This window comes from Sciurus carolinensis, chromosome 10 (genome assembly GCF_902686445.1).
Source record: "Sciurus carolinensis chromosome 10, mSciCar1.2, whole genome shotgun sequence".
Lineage (NCBI taxonomy): Eukaryota > Metazoa > Chordata > Mammalia > Rodentia > Sciuridae > Sciurus > Sciurus carolinensis.
The window spans coordinates 29,492,110-29,510,559 of record NC_062222.1 but is presented as its reverse complement, the minus strand read 5'-3'; the positions used below and the strand labels follow the sequence as shown (position 1 = coordinate 29,510,559).

At 38.4% G+C, this 18,450-nt stretch overlaps 1 protein-coding gene across 2 annotated transcripts in view; it reads left to right on the top strand.

The window, feature by feature from the left end:
* The window catches only part of Dchs2 (dachsous cadherin-related 2), a 257,300-nt gene that overhangs the window by 107,241 nt on the left and 131,609 nt on the right, over positions 1–18,450 (top strand). For both annotated transcript variants that reach the window (XM_047567605.1, XM_047567604.1), the window contains exon 2: positions 13,601–13,792. In XM_047567605.1, coding sequence (XP_047423561.1) covers positions 13,601–13,792 — 192 coding nt within the window. The remainder of the gene's footprint in view (positions 1–13,600; positions 13,793–18,450) is intronic.

Sequence of the window (18,450 nt, the reverse complement as noted above, 5' to 3'; positions counted from 1 at the left end):
TCAAGAAGTTGTACTAAGATATCATTCGTAAAAATAACAGAAGATAGTAGTATATGATAAATGATCAGATGAACCAGAGAAATTTGCTCTTGTTACAAACACTGTGTTGGTCAGCTTTGCATCTGTGTGACAAAATATCTGAAAACACAACTTAGAGGATGAAAGATTTATTTTGACTGAAATTTGAGGTTTCAGTCCATGGTTGGCTGGTTCCTTTGCTACGGGCCTGTGTTGAGGCATGGAGGTTGGAGGCGCATGGAGGAGCAGAGCAGCATACCTCTTGGTGACCAGGAAAGAGAAAGAAGGGGGTAGGATTTTAGTCAACTTTTTTATTGCTGTGACCAAAGGACCTGACCAGAACAATTGTGTGTGTAGAGGAGGTGGAATTTATTTGGGGGTTCCCGGTTTCAGGGGTCTCAGTCCATAGACAGCTGGCTCCAATTCTTGGGGCTCAAGGTGAGACCAAACATCATAGCAGAAGAGTGTGGTGGAAGGAAGTGGCTTTCATGATTGGCAAGCAGAAAAGAGACCCCACTCACCAAATACAAAATATATACCCCAAAGGCACTCCCTCAGTGACCCACCTCCTCCAGCCACATGCTACCTGCTATAGCTACTACTCAGCTAATCCCATTGGGGGATTAATTCACTGGTTGGGTTAAGGTTCTCATAACACAATCATTTCTCCTCTAAACCTTCTTGCATTGTCTCACACATGAGCTTTTGGGGGACACCTCACCTCCAAAGCATAACACAGAGAGAGAAGATGTAATTCCCAGAGGAATTCATACAAAGACCCCTCTTCAACTTGTCCCACCTCCTGCTGTTTCCACCGCTTTCAGATAATGCCATCAACTTATTAATCCACTATTTAGGTCAGAGTGATCATGGTTCAATCACATCCCCAATGTCCCACCTCTGAAAAGTGTTGCATTAGGGACCAAGCCCTCAACAGGTAAGCCTTTGTGGGCTTTCCAGATCCAAAACATAATAAGCACTGTTAATGTTAAACTACGAAGTTGTCACTATTTTTTAGATGTGAAGTGAAACATGACATAGGTACATAGGTATAATTGGGGCTACTTGGTGTACATGCATATGCCTCTCTGTGTGTGCATGTGTGTGTTTTTATTAGCAGTGATATTAAAGCAAGCTGCTTTTTGAACATGAGTACTGAACCAAACAGTTACTTAAAATTGCTATATTATAATGTAATATTTCTATCTATCTTTTCTTTTGCTGTAAGACCATTAAGAATATCAACAACCTAGGTCAGTTCACTGAAATAAGTGAATAAATTAAAGGTAAGTATGATTTTCTAAAGTACCAGTTGGTAGATTAGCCACTGGCCACCTAATTTTCAGTGCCACAAATATCAATTAACTCTTCTTCTAAAGATGAGTGCCTTATGAATGGAGGAAGATTTGACCTCATTAAAACAGCATTATTGGTGGAGAACTCTGGAAGGGCCTCCATGTGGCTGTGGGGGGCAGGGGGAGGGACTTGTTCTCTGACTGACTTCAACTTCCTTTGATCCATTTTAGTCCCAGGGCCTTGAAGAGCTTTTCATTTTCCATTTTGTTTGATTTGTATGTGTGTATGTGGGGAGGGGATTAAATTAGATATTAGAAGAATCTTTACCGAAGTTATTGGGTCATGTTTTAGATCATGTTTTCAGTTTTAGTTATTCCATGACACACAGTAGTAAAATGAAATTTCACAAAATAGAAAGTCACGATATAAAAATTTAACTCAGTGTGAGCACTTTAGCTAGGACTTAAAATTGAATGATTTGGGTCATTTTAAAAAATAAAATTTAACTTTTATTTTTATTATAAGAGTACAATGCAGAGCCATCAATGAATGGAGACCTTGGCTATAAGGGCAGTTCAGGTATCTTGAATGAATCCCTATCAGTGGAGTTAGTCACCAAAATTATATTATTTTTGATTAACATGTATAAATTCTACACATGAATGGGGTTCAGTCTGATATTTTAGCACATGCATAGAGTGTGCACTGATCAATTCCAGCTTCCTATGCAGGCTTTGATTTTCTGAGAGTTTACTCCCCTGCCTTAGATCAGGATTTGGCAAACAGTGGCACCTGGGCTGGAACCAGCTGGCTACCTGTTTGTGTACCTCTTGTGAACTAAAAATGCTTTTTACATTTTTGAATATTGGGGTGGGGGAGAGCAATATTTCATGACAAGTGGAAATTAAATGCAATTCAGATTTCAGTCTCCATAAATAATTATTTTACAATATTTCATGACAAGGGAAAGTTAAATGAAATTCAGATTTTGCTCTCCATAAATAAAAATTTTATTGTAACACTGCTATCCATTTACAATCGTCTATGACTCTTTCATGGTAAAATGGCCAGGAGTGGCAAACTTTTCCTATTAAGGGCCAGATGGTAAATATTTTAGGCTTCAGAGGCCTATTACCACTGTTCCTCTCCTGGTTTAGGAATGAATAATGATGCTGGAGGTGCACTCAACTAGCATGATTGAGGTCCTGGTTTGATCCACAAATAAGGAAACAAATAAAAAAGAGGGTAATGCTGTAGACCCTGTGACTCCTACACACCCACACTATAAGTGGGTTTTTGAGAAAGAGGCTCTCCAAAGATGTGCATGCTCTATAGAGAGATGACAGCTGCTTACCAATACCAGTTTATACTTAGGTTCAGTATTTTCGATGCTTGGCTTCTTTTTCATAATATATTTTAATAAAATTATCTTTTTTTTAAGTTCGGAAAAAATTAATGAAATAAAAACTTTTTAAAAAAACTCTTTATCCCCCATTAGATTACTTAAAATTTGACTTTTCTTTGATTTTCTATTGTATACATTAGATTATTTTGGCATAAATGAGATATTTTATTTTATTTTTAAAAATTTTTTAAGAATTTTTTACAGACTGCATTTTGATTCATTGTACACAATGGGGTACATCATTTCATTGCTATGGTTTTTACATGGTGTAGATTCATACCATTTGTGTAATCATACATGTACATAGGGTAATGATGCCTAGTTTCATTCCATCATTTTTCATACCCACTCCCTCTCATTTCCTTCTACATAATATAAAGTTTCCCCATTCTTCTCTCACTCCCCACCCCTCCACCCCCATTATATATCATTCTCCACTTAGCAGGGAAAACATTTGACCTTTGGTTTTTTGGGATTGGCTTATTTCACTTAGCATGATATTCTCCAATGCCATCCACTTATCTGCAAATATCATAATATTATCCTTCTTTATGGCTGAATAATATTCTATTGTGTATATATACCACAGTTTCTTTATCCATTCATCTGTTGAAGGGCATCTAGGTTGGATCCACAATCTAGTTACTGTGAACTGAGCTGCTATAAACATTGATGTGGCTGTGTTACTGTAGTATGCTGATTTTAAGTCCTTTGGGTATAAACTGAAGAGTGGGATAATTGGGTGAGAAGGTGGGTCCATTCCAAGTTTTCTGAGGATTCTCCCCACTGCTTTCCAGAGTGGCTGCACCAATTTGCAACTCCACCAGCAATGTAAAAGCGTGCCTTTTCCCCCATATCCACACCAACATCTATTATTGTTTGTGTTCTTGATAATACATTCTAATTGGAGTAAGATGAAATCTTAGAGTTGTTTTAATTTGCATTTCCCTAATTACTAGAGATGTTGAACACTTTTTCATATATTTATTAATTGCCTGTATGTCTTCTTCTGTAAAGTGTCTGTTTAGTTCCTTGACCCTTTTATTGATTGGGTTCTTTGTATTTTTGGTGTAAAGTTTTGTAAGTTCTTCATAAATTTTGGAGATAAGTGCTCTATCTGAAGTGCATGTGGAAAAGATTTTCTCCCACTCTGTAGGTGCTTTCCTCACATTTTTGATTGTATCCTTTGTTGAGAAAAAACTTTTTAGTTTGAGTCCATCCCATTTATTGATTCTTGCTTTGATTTCTTGTGCTTTTGGTTTTTTTTTTTCAGAATCTCTATCTCTTTATTGACGTGTTCTTTTGTTTCCTGCATTTGCTCTTTTAACTGTTTCCTGGAATGGTCATGCATTGCCTGCATTTGCTCTCTTATCTCATCTTTTGCTTCACGGAGACTTATAAGTATGCAGATTCTAAACTCTTTTTCTGTCATTTCTACTGCCATGCTGTCATTGGAGTCTATCACAATGGCATCTTGGTTTGTTAGGGACGCTTTCTTCCCCTGTTTTTTCATATTGTTTCTGTATATTCCCCTCTAGCAGTGAAGATCAGAGATACTGAAGTTCCCCCCTTGCAGGCTTATTATGACCCTGCAGTTTTTTAGTACCTCTCCTTTGAAGGAGAGATCAATACCAGTAGCACCCAATACAGAGAAAATGCAGCCCTGAACCAGCAGCCCCTATAAAGACTTTAACATTATTGTAATGAACAGGATTAGTTCAATTACTATTTACAGTGTTTCTAGTTGTGAACAAGAGGATGGGGAAGGGTGTAGGATGTGAGTAAACAGAGGTACCTGTCAAAGGGCCTCCAGTCTCCTGTAGGTGTCTCAGGAAGGGAGTTGCCCTTCCAATGATGATGGCCATGCCCTCAGGAATAATTCAAAATGCCTGCATCAGCCTCCACAGAAGCTGGGAAGCCCCAGTGCAGGTGCGCTGAGTCAGCATGGAGGCAGGCGCAGTGTCCCTCAGGTAGGGGGGCAGGCGAGTGGGCTCAGTGACTGACCTCCGTCCTTGGTGTGGGGGCATACTGGGGGGCTCAGTGCCAGCTTCCCTCCGCGGTCTAAATGAGATATTTTAAGTACAGTTTTTTTCAGTTTGCTCTTTTTTGGGGGGAAGGGAGGGCATAAGGGAAGAATGGAGGAAGGGTGGATTGTATAGAGGGAAATGAGGGGTGGGGAGGGACCTGGGGGGTGGAAGAAAAGATAATGGAACGATACAGACATCATTACCCTACGTACATGTATGATTACACAAACAGTGTGACTCTACTTCATGTACAACTAGAGAAATGAGAGTTGTACCCCATTTGTGTACAATGAATCAAAAAATAATTTTAAAAAAAGAAAGTCTGAAAACAATACTGTGGACAGTTTTCATGGCTACCTTGAATTATGTCTCACAAATGAATTATAATTTATTTAAAAACTGTTTTATTGTTGAATATTCACATCCTAGAATAAATAATACTATGTTGTGTCTTTTATACAAATGTTTTACTGCGAACATTCCTAGATATATACTGAGATGAATAATTTTAGATTTGGGAGAATGTTTAACAGATGTATATGATTAAAAGCAAAGCTTTTTCCATATAGGCTATAAAAATGAGTGTGTATTTGATACATTTTTCTCACCATTTAATATATTATGGTTGCCAATTTGCAAGCATATGTCTTGTTTTTCATTAATTTAATTACTATTAAAGCAGAATATCTTAAATATATTTATTTTTCTGTGAATTTTCAGTTTATGTCCTTTGTCTACTTTTTTGGTATTGGGAAATTGTATTCATTTTTATTTTTGAAAGACCTTAACTCTTTGTATGTATTTGTTACAGATATCATACCTAATTTGCCATTAGATATTTTTGTATATGCTATTTTTTCATAAAAGTATTAAATGTTTGTATTGAGTTTTTCCTTTGTGATTTTTGGCATTGTTTTAGTTTTTAAATTCCTTTTTGCCTTAAATTTTCTTTCTAGTATAAGACTAGGCCAAATATATATTTGTGCTTGAAATTATTTCATTATTTACATTTTGACATATCTGTGTAGACTTTATTTCATGATGAGGTTAACAGCAAACTTGGTCGCCCAAACCCACCCCATGTACTTTGCCAGTTTTTCTAGCATTTATGTTAATCAATTCACATTTCTCAGTGGTTTTCTTTGTAATAGACAAAACTTGAGTTTTAACCAGGATTATTTTCAGATGGTATGTTCGTGTTCTGCTGATCTGCCTGCTAATTCTTTTTGTTGATTATGCTGTTTTAATTGTTCAGTTTGTCACACTGCAGTGACAAGATTTCTTTTCATCCCATTGGTTCAGGTTCCTTTTTGGGGGGTAGGGAGATAGGACAAAAATTAAGTAATAGGATTAGTGGTTTCTAAATCTCATTCTTTAAGGCAGTAAAAGCATGTTATCACAATTTTGGGCTCTATCTTGAGGACATGTGTTCAAACTGTCTACAAAATAGTTGGAACAACTTCTCTGAGAATGCATTTTAAAAAATAAAAGTAAAACACAGTTGTTTCCCACCTCTTCATAGGTCCATGTATCTTAATATTTATTTCCTTCTTCTTTTGCCCAGCTGATTTTAGTTGTAGCATTCTTGTGGTGTTGAAAAACCATTATGTATTTTGTTCGATGGTGATAAATCTTGGTTAATAAACTGTTTTAGGAATAAAAATTATTCTTCAGTGAGTGTTCCGTAAGTGTTATGAAACATTTTGTTCTTTTGTGTTTTCTCCGTAGGTCAGATAGACTGAATAGTCATGAAAATTACTCTTTGCACAATTACTGAATTCATTCTTTCATGCAATAAGCATTTACAGCACCTCTCACTGTGAACCAGGCACCAGTGTTGTGGGACTGGAAATGCAGTGGGGAGTGAGATAAGTGTAACACTTGCCCTGAAGCTTAAATTCCAGTGAAGACATGCAGTTATCAATAAAATAAAATAAAAATAAAAATATATAATGCAGTATAAAGTAGAGATAAGTGCTCTGAGTGTTATAAGGACTTAGAGGTGCTTTTGCTAAAACACTGTCTCAGCTTGGGACTGCCAATGTTCAAAAAAATTGGCCTCTCTGCCTCCATTTTTCATTTATTTTGCTCTGAGTGATGTTGGATTTCAGGAATAGCAGTTTTGATCAATAAAGAGCAGCTATCCCCACCTGAGCAGTCCTGAGCTAATGATCAGACCACAGTTTGACAGAGATTGCTTGAGTGCCTGTTTGCTCCCCTTGCCTGTACAACCTAGGAGCTCAGGTACATGCCCCTGAAGACAGGGCTGGAAATATTGCTACCTTTAATCTTCCTGGTAGAGCTACACTGATCAAAGTTCCCATCCTGCTTTTCACTACTAACTTTTTACATTTGGTTTCGGGGGAAAGTGGGTGGACCTGGTTGGCTGAGATACCCAGAGTTGAACCTCAGGTAACATGAAGAGAAGCAAAGCAGAAAAAAAAAAAAAGAAACCATTTGGCAGAGGTGAAAAGGAGACATTCATGTCTAGGGTGCAGGATGGCTTATGTGACGAGGTGGTCTCTGTACCAAGACTTGAAAGAAATGAGAGGACAAGTTGTACTAATGTCTGAAGGGAAAGCCTTCCTGTTAGACAGATCAGCAAGTGCAAAGATTCTAACAAGCTGGTGTGTCCAGTACCATGAAAGACAGCAGCATGTCCAGGAGGGAGGGAGGGAATCAGAGTAGCAGGAGATGAGGTCAGAGAGTGTCCAGGGATCAGGATTTTATTTGAGGGTGGGATTTTATTGGGTATGATGGTAGCCACTAGGAGATTCTGAGCGGAAGAGTAGTATGACTTCTGTCATTTAGCAGTATCTCTTTGGCTACTTCAGTAGAAAACGAAGGATGCCATTCACTGAAAAGACTGGAAGGGTAGCAGATTTTCAGGTGGTGTGCTGCTGGAAATCAGGAGTTCCTTCTGATCACATTGCATTTGAGATAACAGAGGAGATGATATCTGTCAGAAGGACGATGCATGAACCTGGAACAAAGAATGAGATATAGAATTGAGAGTCATCAATAGAGGTTGCTTTAGTGTCATCAGGCTGGGACACATCACTTAGGGAGTGTATTATTTTCCTAGGGCCACCACAACAAATTGCATGAATTGGGTGCCTTACAACAACAGAAAATATTGTTTCTCACAGTTCTGGAGACTGGAAGTCCTAAACCTAGCCAGTCGCTGCTCCCTAGGGTAGAACCCAGCTTTGTCTCTCGATCACTTTAGTCTTTTCTTCAGGAGTTACATCACTTCCTCCTCTTCTGGCTGTTGTATCTCCCTCTGTCATTCTCTTACGAGGACACTTGTCATTGCATTTAGGGCCCACATGGGTAATCCAGGATAAGTATCTCCTCTCAAAAATCTTTAAAGTTATCCCATTTTTGCATATAAGGGTTTGATCATATAAGGTAATATTCTCAGTTCCTGGAATTAGAACATGGATCTGTCTTCTGAGGGGTCACCATTCCATTGTCTATAAGCAGTCACTGTGGATGGAAAAGAAAAGACTGTGCTTTGGGTCATACCAGTGTTCAGAGGTAGGGTGAGACCACCCAGTTGTAAGGAAATGGAGGGAAGGTCAGTGAGATATGGGGAGGACAATCAGACTAGTGCTGGAGAGGGAGATGCTTAGGTGTGTCTGAAAAGCTTCTGAGCAATTCAGAACCCAAGGACCAACATTCTCTACTAAACTTGGTAAGATGGAGTTAGTTGGTGAACTTGGCAAAACTGTGTTCAGAGGGTGGCATGTTGGATCCGTTGTGTTCCTCAAGGTTGAATGCAACTTCCCTTGGAATATGATAGCCTCGTGTTATCTGTAGGATTGGTGGCCAGCCAAGTGCTTCAAATACAAGAAGTTATTTCATGATTTCTACTTGAAGTCCTATGGATGAAATGTGTCATGTCAATAACTTTGTTTCTTCAAACAAATTGCTATGTGCCTGTGGCAGAAATTTTGTAAATTATAATAAAAATTAAAGAGGACTATTTTATTAAATTTTAAAATTCATCTAAAGTGCTGTCACTTTTTTTTTTTTTTTGAACTTTTTGTTTGCTCATTTTTCAGGGGCGGGGCAACTGAGACTTTTCTAAAAACTTCCCTGATTTAAGTAATCTGATAGCTTATGACTCAGCAAAGAGTACAGCTGCCAAAATGTCACCCTATGCCTTTAGGTTTGGGTCTGGCTGATGTGAATGGCTGAGACCCTCCACAGGCTGACCAGCAACGCTCAGACAGAGAGGGCTGTTGTGCTAAGGACATGCACACAGGTCCTTTCTGACAGCTGCTAATAATTGAGTAATCTCCAGTTCCCAAAGTCAACAATGTATCTTCTAAAACCAGATGGTAGTCCCAATAACATTGGCTTGATTGGAAGAAAAATACAATGAACTAGATTCTAAAATTCATTCTCAACCTTTTGATAGCATATATAAACAAATGATTTGGCTTATGTAAAAACAAACTTCTTTATTTCTGCTTTTAAAACTCTTTTCCTTCAAAAAGCATGAGAACATAATATCGAGGGCAGTTGTTCCCACGGCCATGTTAACATCTGGATTCTTCCTTATCCAGGTGTTAACATGAGGAAAGTGATGGGAAATTATTTAAATTTAAGAAAGCTAAAGATGGAATCAGACCAATCTTGATACGTAGTGATATTTTGCATTTTTGTAACATCTCCATGAAGTTTGTGAGCGATCACATTCGAGGAAAACAGTTCTTAATCAGAATAAAATTAGAGTAAAACCTACAGCTTCATTTTCATCTAAAAGAGGAAATTTGAGATGAAGTTGAGGAGCTCAGGGATGGCACTGGAAGTGCTGTGATTGGCTCTGTGCGTAGATTCAGGGACAAAATCCTCCTGGGGACTTAAGGCCCCCAGTTTGCACCATGAGGTTGTGCTCACAGAGTTTGACCAGGTTCTTCTGGATTTGGTTTAAATAGCTCTCTCTGCAGAAAGGGCCCTCTGAGCATCTTTACAAAACAAGATTTCCACTTAAGGTTTTGACAAAACCATTTTAATTTTCTCTTATTCAGATTGCCCCATTTTACACGTCAGTCGGTGGATATTGGACAACGTAAGCATCGTAAAGATTCTAAATTAATTCTAAGCATTGAAGACCTAGTTTTAGTAGGTGAGCTATGTTGTTAGAGAATAGAAGGCTCACATATCTAGGCAGCTGGGCAAAAACAGGAAGGAATACATTTTTTATTTTATGATTCTGAAACTCAAAATATGAACTGCCAACATAAATTGAGATCAGTTCTTTTATCCCACGTTTGACTCCTTATATTTTGCTCTGCCAAAAGTCCAGATGAGGAAAGAAGTTCTTGAAAGTGAAAATAGTTTTACATAATCCAAAGCACTTGTCTACATATGCTATTAAAGACTGAGAATGAATTTTATAGTTTAATTAGTTGAATTTTTCTTCCGATCAGGTGAAAGTTATTGAGACTATGATATAGTTTTAGAAGATGCATTTGTTTTTAGGAACTTGAACCTATTTACTTGTTAATAGCTGTCAGAATAGAATAGACCAAATGTATTTGGAGGTTAATTTTTTTGTAGTGGAACAATTTGTGAATTTTCTGGTCTAACCAATCTGACAAGAATAGCTCACAAATATGTCAACAGGCTTCACAGAATAAACAATTTTGCCAGAGAGTGTAAGGTAGATGAAAGTGAAGATGATTTTAAAAGGCTATGTTGAAAAAAATAGACAATTAAATAATACTGCAATTATTAGGATTCTCAGTCAGGCCTAGGGTGTTTCAACCTAAGCACTATTGACATTGTGGGCCAGATAATTCTTGTTTGTGGGGAGTCTGTCCTGTGCATTGTAGGATGTTTAGTAGCATCTCTGGCTCCAACCCACTAGATACCAGTAGAACCCTGTCTCCCATTGTGACAACCAAAAAGTACTCCAGTCTTTGCCAAATGACTTCGTGGGAGAAAAGTTCGCCTGGGTCTGAACCACTGAGTTATGTGGCACAAATACCCCCAAAGTCACATGCCAGTTATCTGCTCAAGATAGAATGAGACGAGGGGACAGGTTTATTGAGACCTTCACTGTTGGATGTATTTTGAGGATGGAGTTTCATCTGGGAAGCATTGTAGTCAAAGTGCAGCTTCTGGGTGTATATTGCAGATCCTCTAACAGATCCTTTAAAATCTAAAGTTAAATGAGCATGATAGGAGTACTAAAAACGCAGGTGATATAGATGACCTTTGAGTTAGCCTCCCTCCCCAAAACCTTGCAACAATGTGAAGGTCTGCCACAATTGTCCCCAAGACTAATTGTGCAGTCATTGGCATTGGGGAGACGATTCTAACTTTGCATTTGCTTAATTTCACCACATAGCAGCAGTTACTTGAAGATCTACATAATCTTATATGCTTGTATTCATATATTCTAGATTATGTGAATATTCTAGATTCTAGGTGCTGTGTCAGAGACTATTTCCATTTATCTAATATCCTTATGTTTCTATGCATTTCCTAGCCACCCTTGCAGTTAAGTTGGGGTCATGTGACTAGTTTTCTGTGGTGAAATGTGAATTGACTTAACTTTGAGACTCAGAAAATAACAGGCCAGAGTGCCGAGTCTATCTTCCCCCACATCAAAGTGATTTGGGGGGCCTTGCCAATACATGTTGTCATGAGCCAAAGAGATAGCTAGCTGTTCCATGATTTCATTTTCTCTGTTCTCTTTTTCTGGAACAACTGCTAATTGGCTGTTGGACTTTTGGAGTGCATCTGCTTAATTTTCTTTTATTTCCAAGAATCATCTCTTCATCTATTTTTTTGCTTTCTGGAAACCAGTTGGAATTTGACCACACAGAAAAGAAGGTTCAGCTAAGCCTTGAGGGTTCAAGCATCACTACTAGTTGCCTTTCTTCATGTTAATGATATTATACTCAGAAAGTCACATGCTGTGAGGTAGACAGTTGTTTGGAATGGTGTTGCACATTTCCTAGTGCATTCTGCTTTGAAGGAAGGTCAGAAGATTTGGCAGGGGGAGCATTTTTTTCCAGTAAGTAAAAGATGAAATGACAAGACTTCAGATTTGGAGAAAGGGTGTGTGTTTGTGTATATACTAACATATATATGTGGTGTGTTCTCTAAGCACCGCCTAGGTATGAATCCCAGTTTTGACATATATTAGCTATGTGATCCTTGGCAAGTTACATAGCTCTCTGGTTGACTTTTCTGATCTGTAAAATGGACATTAGTACTTTATAAATTGAAATTATGTTAATAAATATAGAAGAGTATCTGTTCTATAGAACATAATTTTTCATTTCTCCTTTCTTCCTTCCTACCTTCCTTCCTTCCTTCCTTCCTCTCTCTGTCTCTGTCTCTCTCTTTCTCCCTTTCTCTCTTTCTCTTTCTCTGTCTACCCTTGAAGTGCTTCTTTTATTGTAAGATGTTTGGTGTTACTATTAATTGGGTTATAAGTCAAGGAGTCATATTGAGCCTATAGGCTCAAGAATGTTTCTGAATTCTATAGTCTGTTGTATTTCTCTTTATATGGTAGCCCCCAAACCCCCACTTACTGCAGTTTCTATTTCTGTGATTTCAGTTATCTGCAGTCAACTGTGGTCTGAAAATATTAAAGGGATATTTCAGAAAGAAATTTAAATTTTCAATTGCTATTCTAGTTGTGTGATGAAATCTTTTGCTGTCTTTCTGCATCCTGCCTGGGATGTGAATCATTCCTTTGATGTATTCACATTATATTTGCTGCCTGCCCCATGGCTGTTGAGAGACAGAGCAAGAGTGGTCACATTCATGTAGCATAATTTTTATTGCAGTCTATTTTAATTATTCTATTTATTCTTTTTTTTTTTTTTTCTGGTGGTAGGAATTGAACCCAGGCAATTTTCCATGCTAGACAAGCACTCTACCACTGGAGCTACACCAAGAGCCCTGTTACATTTTATTATTGGTTATTGTTGCTAATCTCTTATTGTTCCTAAGTTCTATATTAAACTTCATCACAGGTCTATATGTATAGGAAAAACCGAGTAAACGTAGGGTTCAGTACTATCTGCAGTTTCAGGCATCCACTAGGGGTCTTGGAACATATCCCCCTTGGACAAGAAGGGACTATTATATGTATATTCCCACAGTTAGCATAAATCAGTTAAGTGCTTTCATAATTCCACCCGTTTCATCCTTTCTGCTGGCACAGGACTGATATAAACATAAAGGGCACTTGTGGGATAAGAAAGAAGTACCTTCCTCCAGGCGGTGACAGCTTCATGTCAGTGTACCTGTTGGTGAGCAGCGTGCTGGCTTTCATTCCCACGTGCCCACTGGGCAAGTCATGCTGTAGCCCGTCGGCAGGATGGTGCAGGGGCCTGACTGGAGCATCACTCCCAGAAGGAAACCTGGCCTGGGAGACCCAGATCTCACCCTCCAGAGTGAACTTGGTCACTGATATTAGCTTTCCAGCAAGCACACCACTACTGCATTGATTTTTTTGTCTTCTTGCTATTCTCAGGTTGAGCTCATCACTTGAAGGCCTAGGAGGGACAGGGAACCAACAAATACATTGTCCGGTTCTGATAGCCATGTGAATATTTTTTTAAACCCTTGCAATTAGATGAGATCACTTAGCTATGATGAAGGAATAAGAGGACAAAAGAACCCAGGCTTGATATTGAGAGATCACCTGAAACTGTGGCCAGAGGCATAGGAGATTGAAAATAAATTTACTAAGGGAGGAAAAAAGTTAAAGCCCATGCTTTCTGAATAGCTGAGGTGGTTATGTAATTGTCCAAATCATTATAATAATTCACAACCAACTGAAAGTAATGCTGGCATTTCTCTGCCTCCTGACTCATAGGTAAAAGCCTCCGATGCAGATGCAGGAATCTATGGCTTTGTTCAGTATTCTCTTTATGACGGATTCCAAAGTGACGAAGCACCTCCAGCCTTCCAGATCGACCCCCATGATGGGCAAATCTGTGTGTCTCAAGATATTGACAGGGAAAGGGATCCAGCCACCTTTGATCTCCTGGTGAAAGCAAAGGATGGGGTAAGTCTTTGTGTATGAAATTTCAAACATTCTCAATTGTGAACCACAGTGTGTAGAAAACATCGTGGAGGACATCATAGAGAAACAATTATCAACAATTGGCTCACTGTGTTTCACATATCCACCACCTTTTTCCTTTGCCTGAGTTTTTTTAAAGCAAATACTGAGCATTGTATCATTTTATTCATTAATAATTAAATAATATCTCTAAGTGACTTTTTATAACTGTAACTACAACCCTTTAGCAGTAATTCTTTGATAATGCCTGATATGAACTCCATGTTAAATTTTCTGGATTATATAAGCATATATTTTAATAATTGGTTTATCTGAAACTATATCTAAGTAAGTCCACAAATTTTTATTTTTGGCATGCCAGTCTTGCATTAGACATACTTATCACATATACTTTCCTCTCATTCTGTGACTTGTCATTTCTCATCCTTAATGGTATCATTTGAGGGCAGATGTTTTTAATTGTAAGAGAGCTCATTTTATCAATTTGTTTCCCTTTATAGCTAGTGCTTTTTTGTGTGTCATTTTAGTAAGCAATTGCTTACCTTAGAGACATGGGTGTTCTCTAACATTTTCTTCCATAACCTTTCTTTGTTTCATCTTTCACACCTATTTTTTCAATCTAAGGTTGAGAGATTTCTTCATTATTTCTCCAGCATGGTATTCAATTAACCCAGAACCCTCTATTGAAACGATCTTTCTTCACTGCACTGGAGTGTCACTGTTGTCGAGAATCAAGTGATTGTGTATGTGTGTGTCCGCTCTGGACACTCTCTGTTTAACCTATTTGTCTGACTTAGTGCTAGCAACAGATACTCCTAATGATTTAAATTTTATAATAGATTGTGATATCATGTATTCTCTTAGCCTTATCCTTGTCTGTTTCTGATCATTTACATTTCCAAATACATTTTAGAGACATCTTGTTCAATTTCCATTACACTATAGCAAAGGTAGACTAGTGTGCATACTGACACTGGGATTTTTTTTTACTTACCTATTTCAAATGTTTTACTTTTTCTTTTTTTTTTTTCATCATAGTACTTTTTTTCATTTACTTCAACTCAGAAATCTTAACAACTTTTAATAAAATCTTTCCAATAAAATCTTTTCATTTTTTTCCAATTATCTTCCTTTTAATATATTTGAAAGAAATGGTGCTCATCCCATTCATCATGTGAGTATGCACAGGAAGAACAATTTGAGGGTAATCTGAGTGTGTCTGCGAGGTGGAATTCCATGGATTTTTTTTTAATTTGTTCTTTTTAGATATGCAAGATGGCAGAGTGTATTTTGACGTATTACACATACATGGAGTATAACTTGTTTCTTTTTAAAAATCTGCTTATTACTCTTCTGTGTAGATATACACTGTTAATGCCTCTTTGGGCTGATCTTTATCTTTTGAAATTAATAGGAGAATTACCTACTTAAGACGTGAGTCATTGGGGAAATAAATCTAATTGTATTTATTACAAGTAGCTGTATGGAAACTAACATAAACTAATTTATATTCAATAAGATATTCATGTTCTATTTGGTTAGATTTTTGTTAATACCTCCTATCTGGCTTTCAGAATCCCTGATTCTATGTACTAAACATGTAGAAAACAAAACCAATAATCAACAGAGGAGTTTAGACTAATGCAAAGCTTTGTGATTATTTAAAGTCCAATATATGCACACAAATATTAATACAAGACTTTAAAAATGTATTCTTAATACAGTTATAAAAAGGCCATCTAGAAATGAATAACCAGGTTAAAGCCAATACCGCCCCAGTCCAACACCTATTTCTAATTAGCTGGATTCAGAAGATCTTATAATGATGTGTAGAAATGGTTATCTTTATACAAATTGCATCATTTGGTGCAGGAAGGGTTTTTTCTTTTTCCACAGTACACTAATTAGGAGCACTGAAACGGAGAAGGAAAAAAATCAATGCAATCAATTTGAACTCCCTTGCTTACTTCCGTTTCCATGCTCTACAGACTGACCTCCTGAAGAATGGAGTCCCTGCTGTATCATCCAAGTGCAACTTTAACCACCCCATCCACCACTAAAGTGTCCCAGACTGAACACATGGGATGCATATTTTCCCCCAACCAAGAGGCACATTATTTTTAAAGATAATTAAGAAAGTGTTTACAAACTGTTAGCGTTTCCATGTGGTGTCCCCCAAAAGCTCACATGTGAGATAATGCAAGAAGGTTTGAGGGAGAAATGATTGGGTGATAGCCTCTACCTAAGCAGTGAATTAATCCCTGATGGGATTAACTGAGGTAAGTGGAGGCAGGTGGGGTGTGGCTAGAGGAAGTGGTTCATTGGGGGCGTGGCTAGAGGAAGTGGTTCATTGGGGGGCATGGCTTTGGGTATATATTTGTATCTGGCAAGTGGAGGCCTTCCTTTCTGCTTCCTGATCACCATGTGAGCCACTTCCCTCCACCATACTCTTCTGCTCTGATATTCTGCCTCTCCTGGAGCCCCAAGGAATGGAGCCCGACTTCTGTGGGCTGAGACCTCTGAAACTGTGAGCCCTCAAATAAACTTTTCCTTTTCTACAATTGTTCTGGTCAGGTCTTTCCATCTCAGTGGTGAAAAACCTGACTAAAACACTGACTATGGGCAGCTTTTGCTAATTTTTAGAAATCAAAGGTGAGATAATTTTTAGGTTGATGATATTTGATGAGTCAGAATATTCATTTATAAAAAAAATTCTTGTTTTGTAAAAAGAAAGCATTTCTAAAAAGAAGGACAAAATATTTCTATTAGAATTGAAACAGCCTCCCTATGGGTGGTTTCAAATTCTCACTCTCCTCTTCGGGTGATCCTAGCTTTAGTTCAGTGAAGAACTTACTTCTCAGAGAACTACCCTCACCCTCCCTGTTTTAATATAGGTTTTCATTATTATTTAAATATGGTAAGGACTACAGATCAGGAGTAACTACCATTGGAAAAAAAATAGTTAATATTTGTAGGGAACATTCCTCAAGCTTATCTGACAGCGGTTGCTGACACGAAGGTCTAAGTAAACCAAACAGTCTGAACAGAGAAACGGAGGTAATGGTAAAGACTCGCCATAGAATGAAAGTCTTTGCAGCTGTTAAGGCTGAGTTATGAGCTGAGGGAAGGCCTTACTCATCAAGCATCACAGCTTGCTGTGATGTGAGCTTGCCTGCGCTGCCTTGCCTCATACTGTGTCAGTCCTTTGTCTCAGACTTGTTGCTTGGCAGAATTACTTAGGCCTACTTGGTTTGTTTACATTATCTTGGTGTATAGTTCACCTATAGGCTGATTCTGTTATGCTTTAACTAGAGTGTTATCCTGATTGGATGTTGTGCCTATATATGTCTTGTACAATCCTAAGTAAAATTAGATCTGTGCCTTCAGAGCCCGGTCTCTGGTGTCTGAACTGGGGTAGACACCGTACGTCCTCACCCTCAGCGGGACCCCTAGTCTCCAAACATCAACGAAGATTCACAGAGCGCAAGAGGAAGGCATGCCACCCTTGTGCCACCATGCCACAGGGTGGTGGAACTATGCAGGGAGGGAGAAGATGTGCATATGGTGAAATAACCAGGTGGCCAGAGGCCTAGGGAGAGAGAGAGCGCACTGTGAACGCAGCATTTCCTGTGCTTTCCGGGATGGGCAAGGCAGGAAGAGCAGTTTTAGGATTGACTGGTTTGAGTGGTTTCAGCACACTCTAGGACACAGAGGCTGAACTAGTTGTCTTGTACTTGATCCTGGGATCAGAGCAGGTATATAAAAGCTTGATTGGGGTATGGGCTCTGGATGTTGGTTTGCTTTTGAACAGTGAGTTGTTTATGATCCCTAGGACTAGGCTAAGCCTGGGGAGGGCTATCCTCCAGGGTCATCAAGACCCCAGATGTTAAAGCCTCAGAATACAAAATGTAGGAGATGTTTTTAATTCCCTGCTGTGGGGTGGTCCCCAGGAAGAAGAAGACTAAGGGCTCATTGGAACTCCTGGCGCATTGGGGCTATATGAAAAAAAATCTTTGCAGCTACCTCAGTTCAATACCAACTTATTTTGACTATCAGCAATATGGAGACAACTCAACTTTGTCCAGGTGTAGCGTCTTCAATCCTCACAGGAAGCTTAAGTCTTGGCACAGGCTACGTTAACACTTTTTTCTCCATTGCATGAGGCTTCGTGTTGTCCCCGACAAGCTTCACCAGCACTGCTCAGTCCTGAGCGGACAGTCCATGAACTCTTCTTTAGGGACCACCAGCAGCCGCTTCATTCTCCTTTGAGTTTTCCTCTCTGGCTTCCTCCTCCTCTTTGTATTTATCTTCATTTTCTGCTTTTTTTAACATCATCTTTATTCTCTTCCAAGTGTCTATCTCCTCTAGAAGTTTTTTTTTTTTTTTGTCTTTGATACTTTGTTTCTTTTTATTGCTGAGTAGTATTCGATTTTTTTAAAAAAATTTAAAAAATTTGTTCTAATTAGCTATACATGACAGTAGAATGCACTTGGACACATCACACATAAATGGAGTATAATTTCTCATTCTTCTCATTGTATATGTAGAATCATACTGGTCATGTAGTCATAAACCTATAGGGTAATAATGTTCCATTCATCCTACTTTACCCCCACACCTCCTTCCCTCCCTTCCGTCCC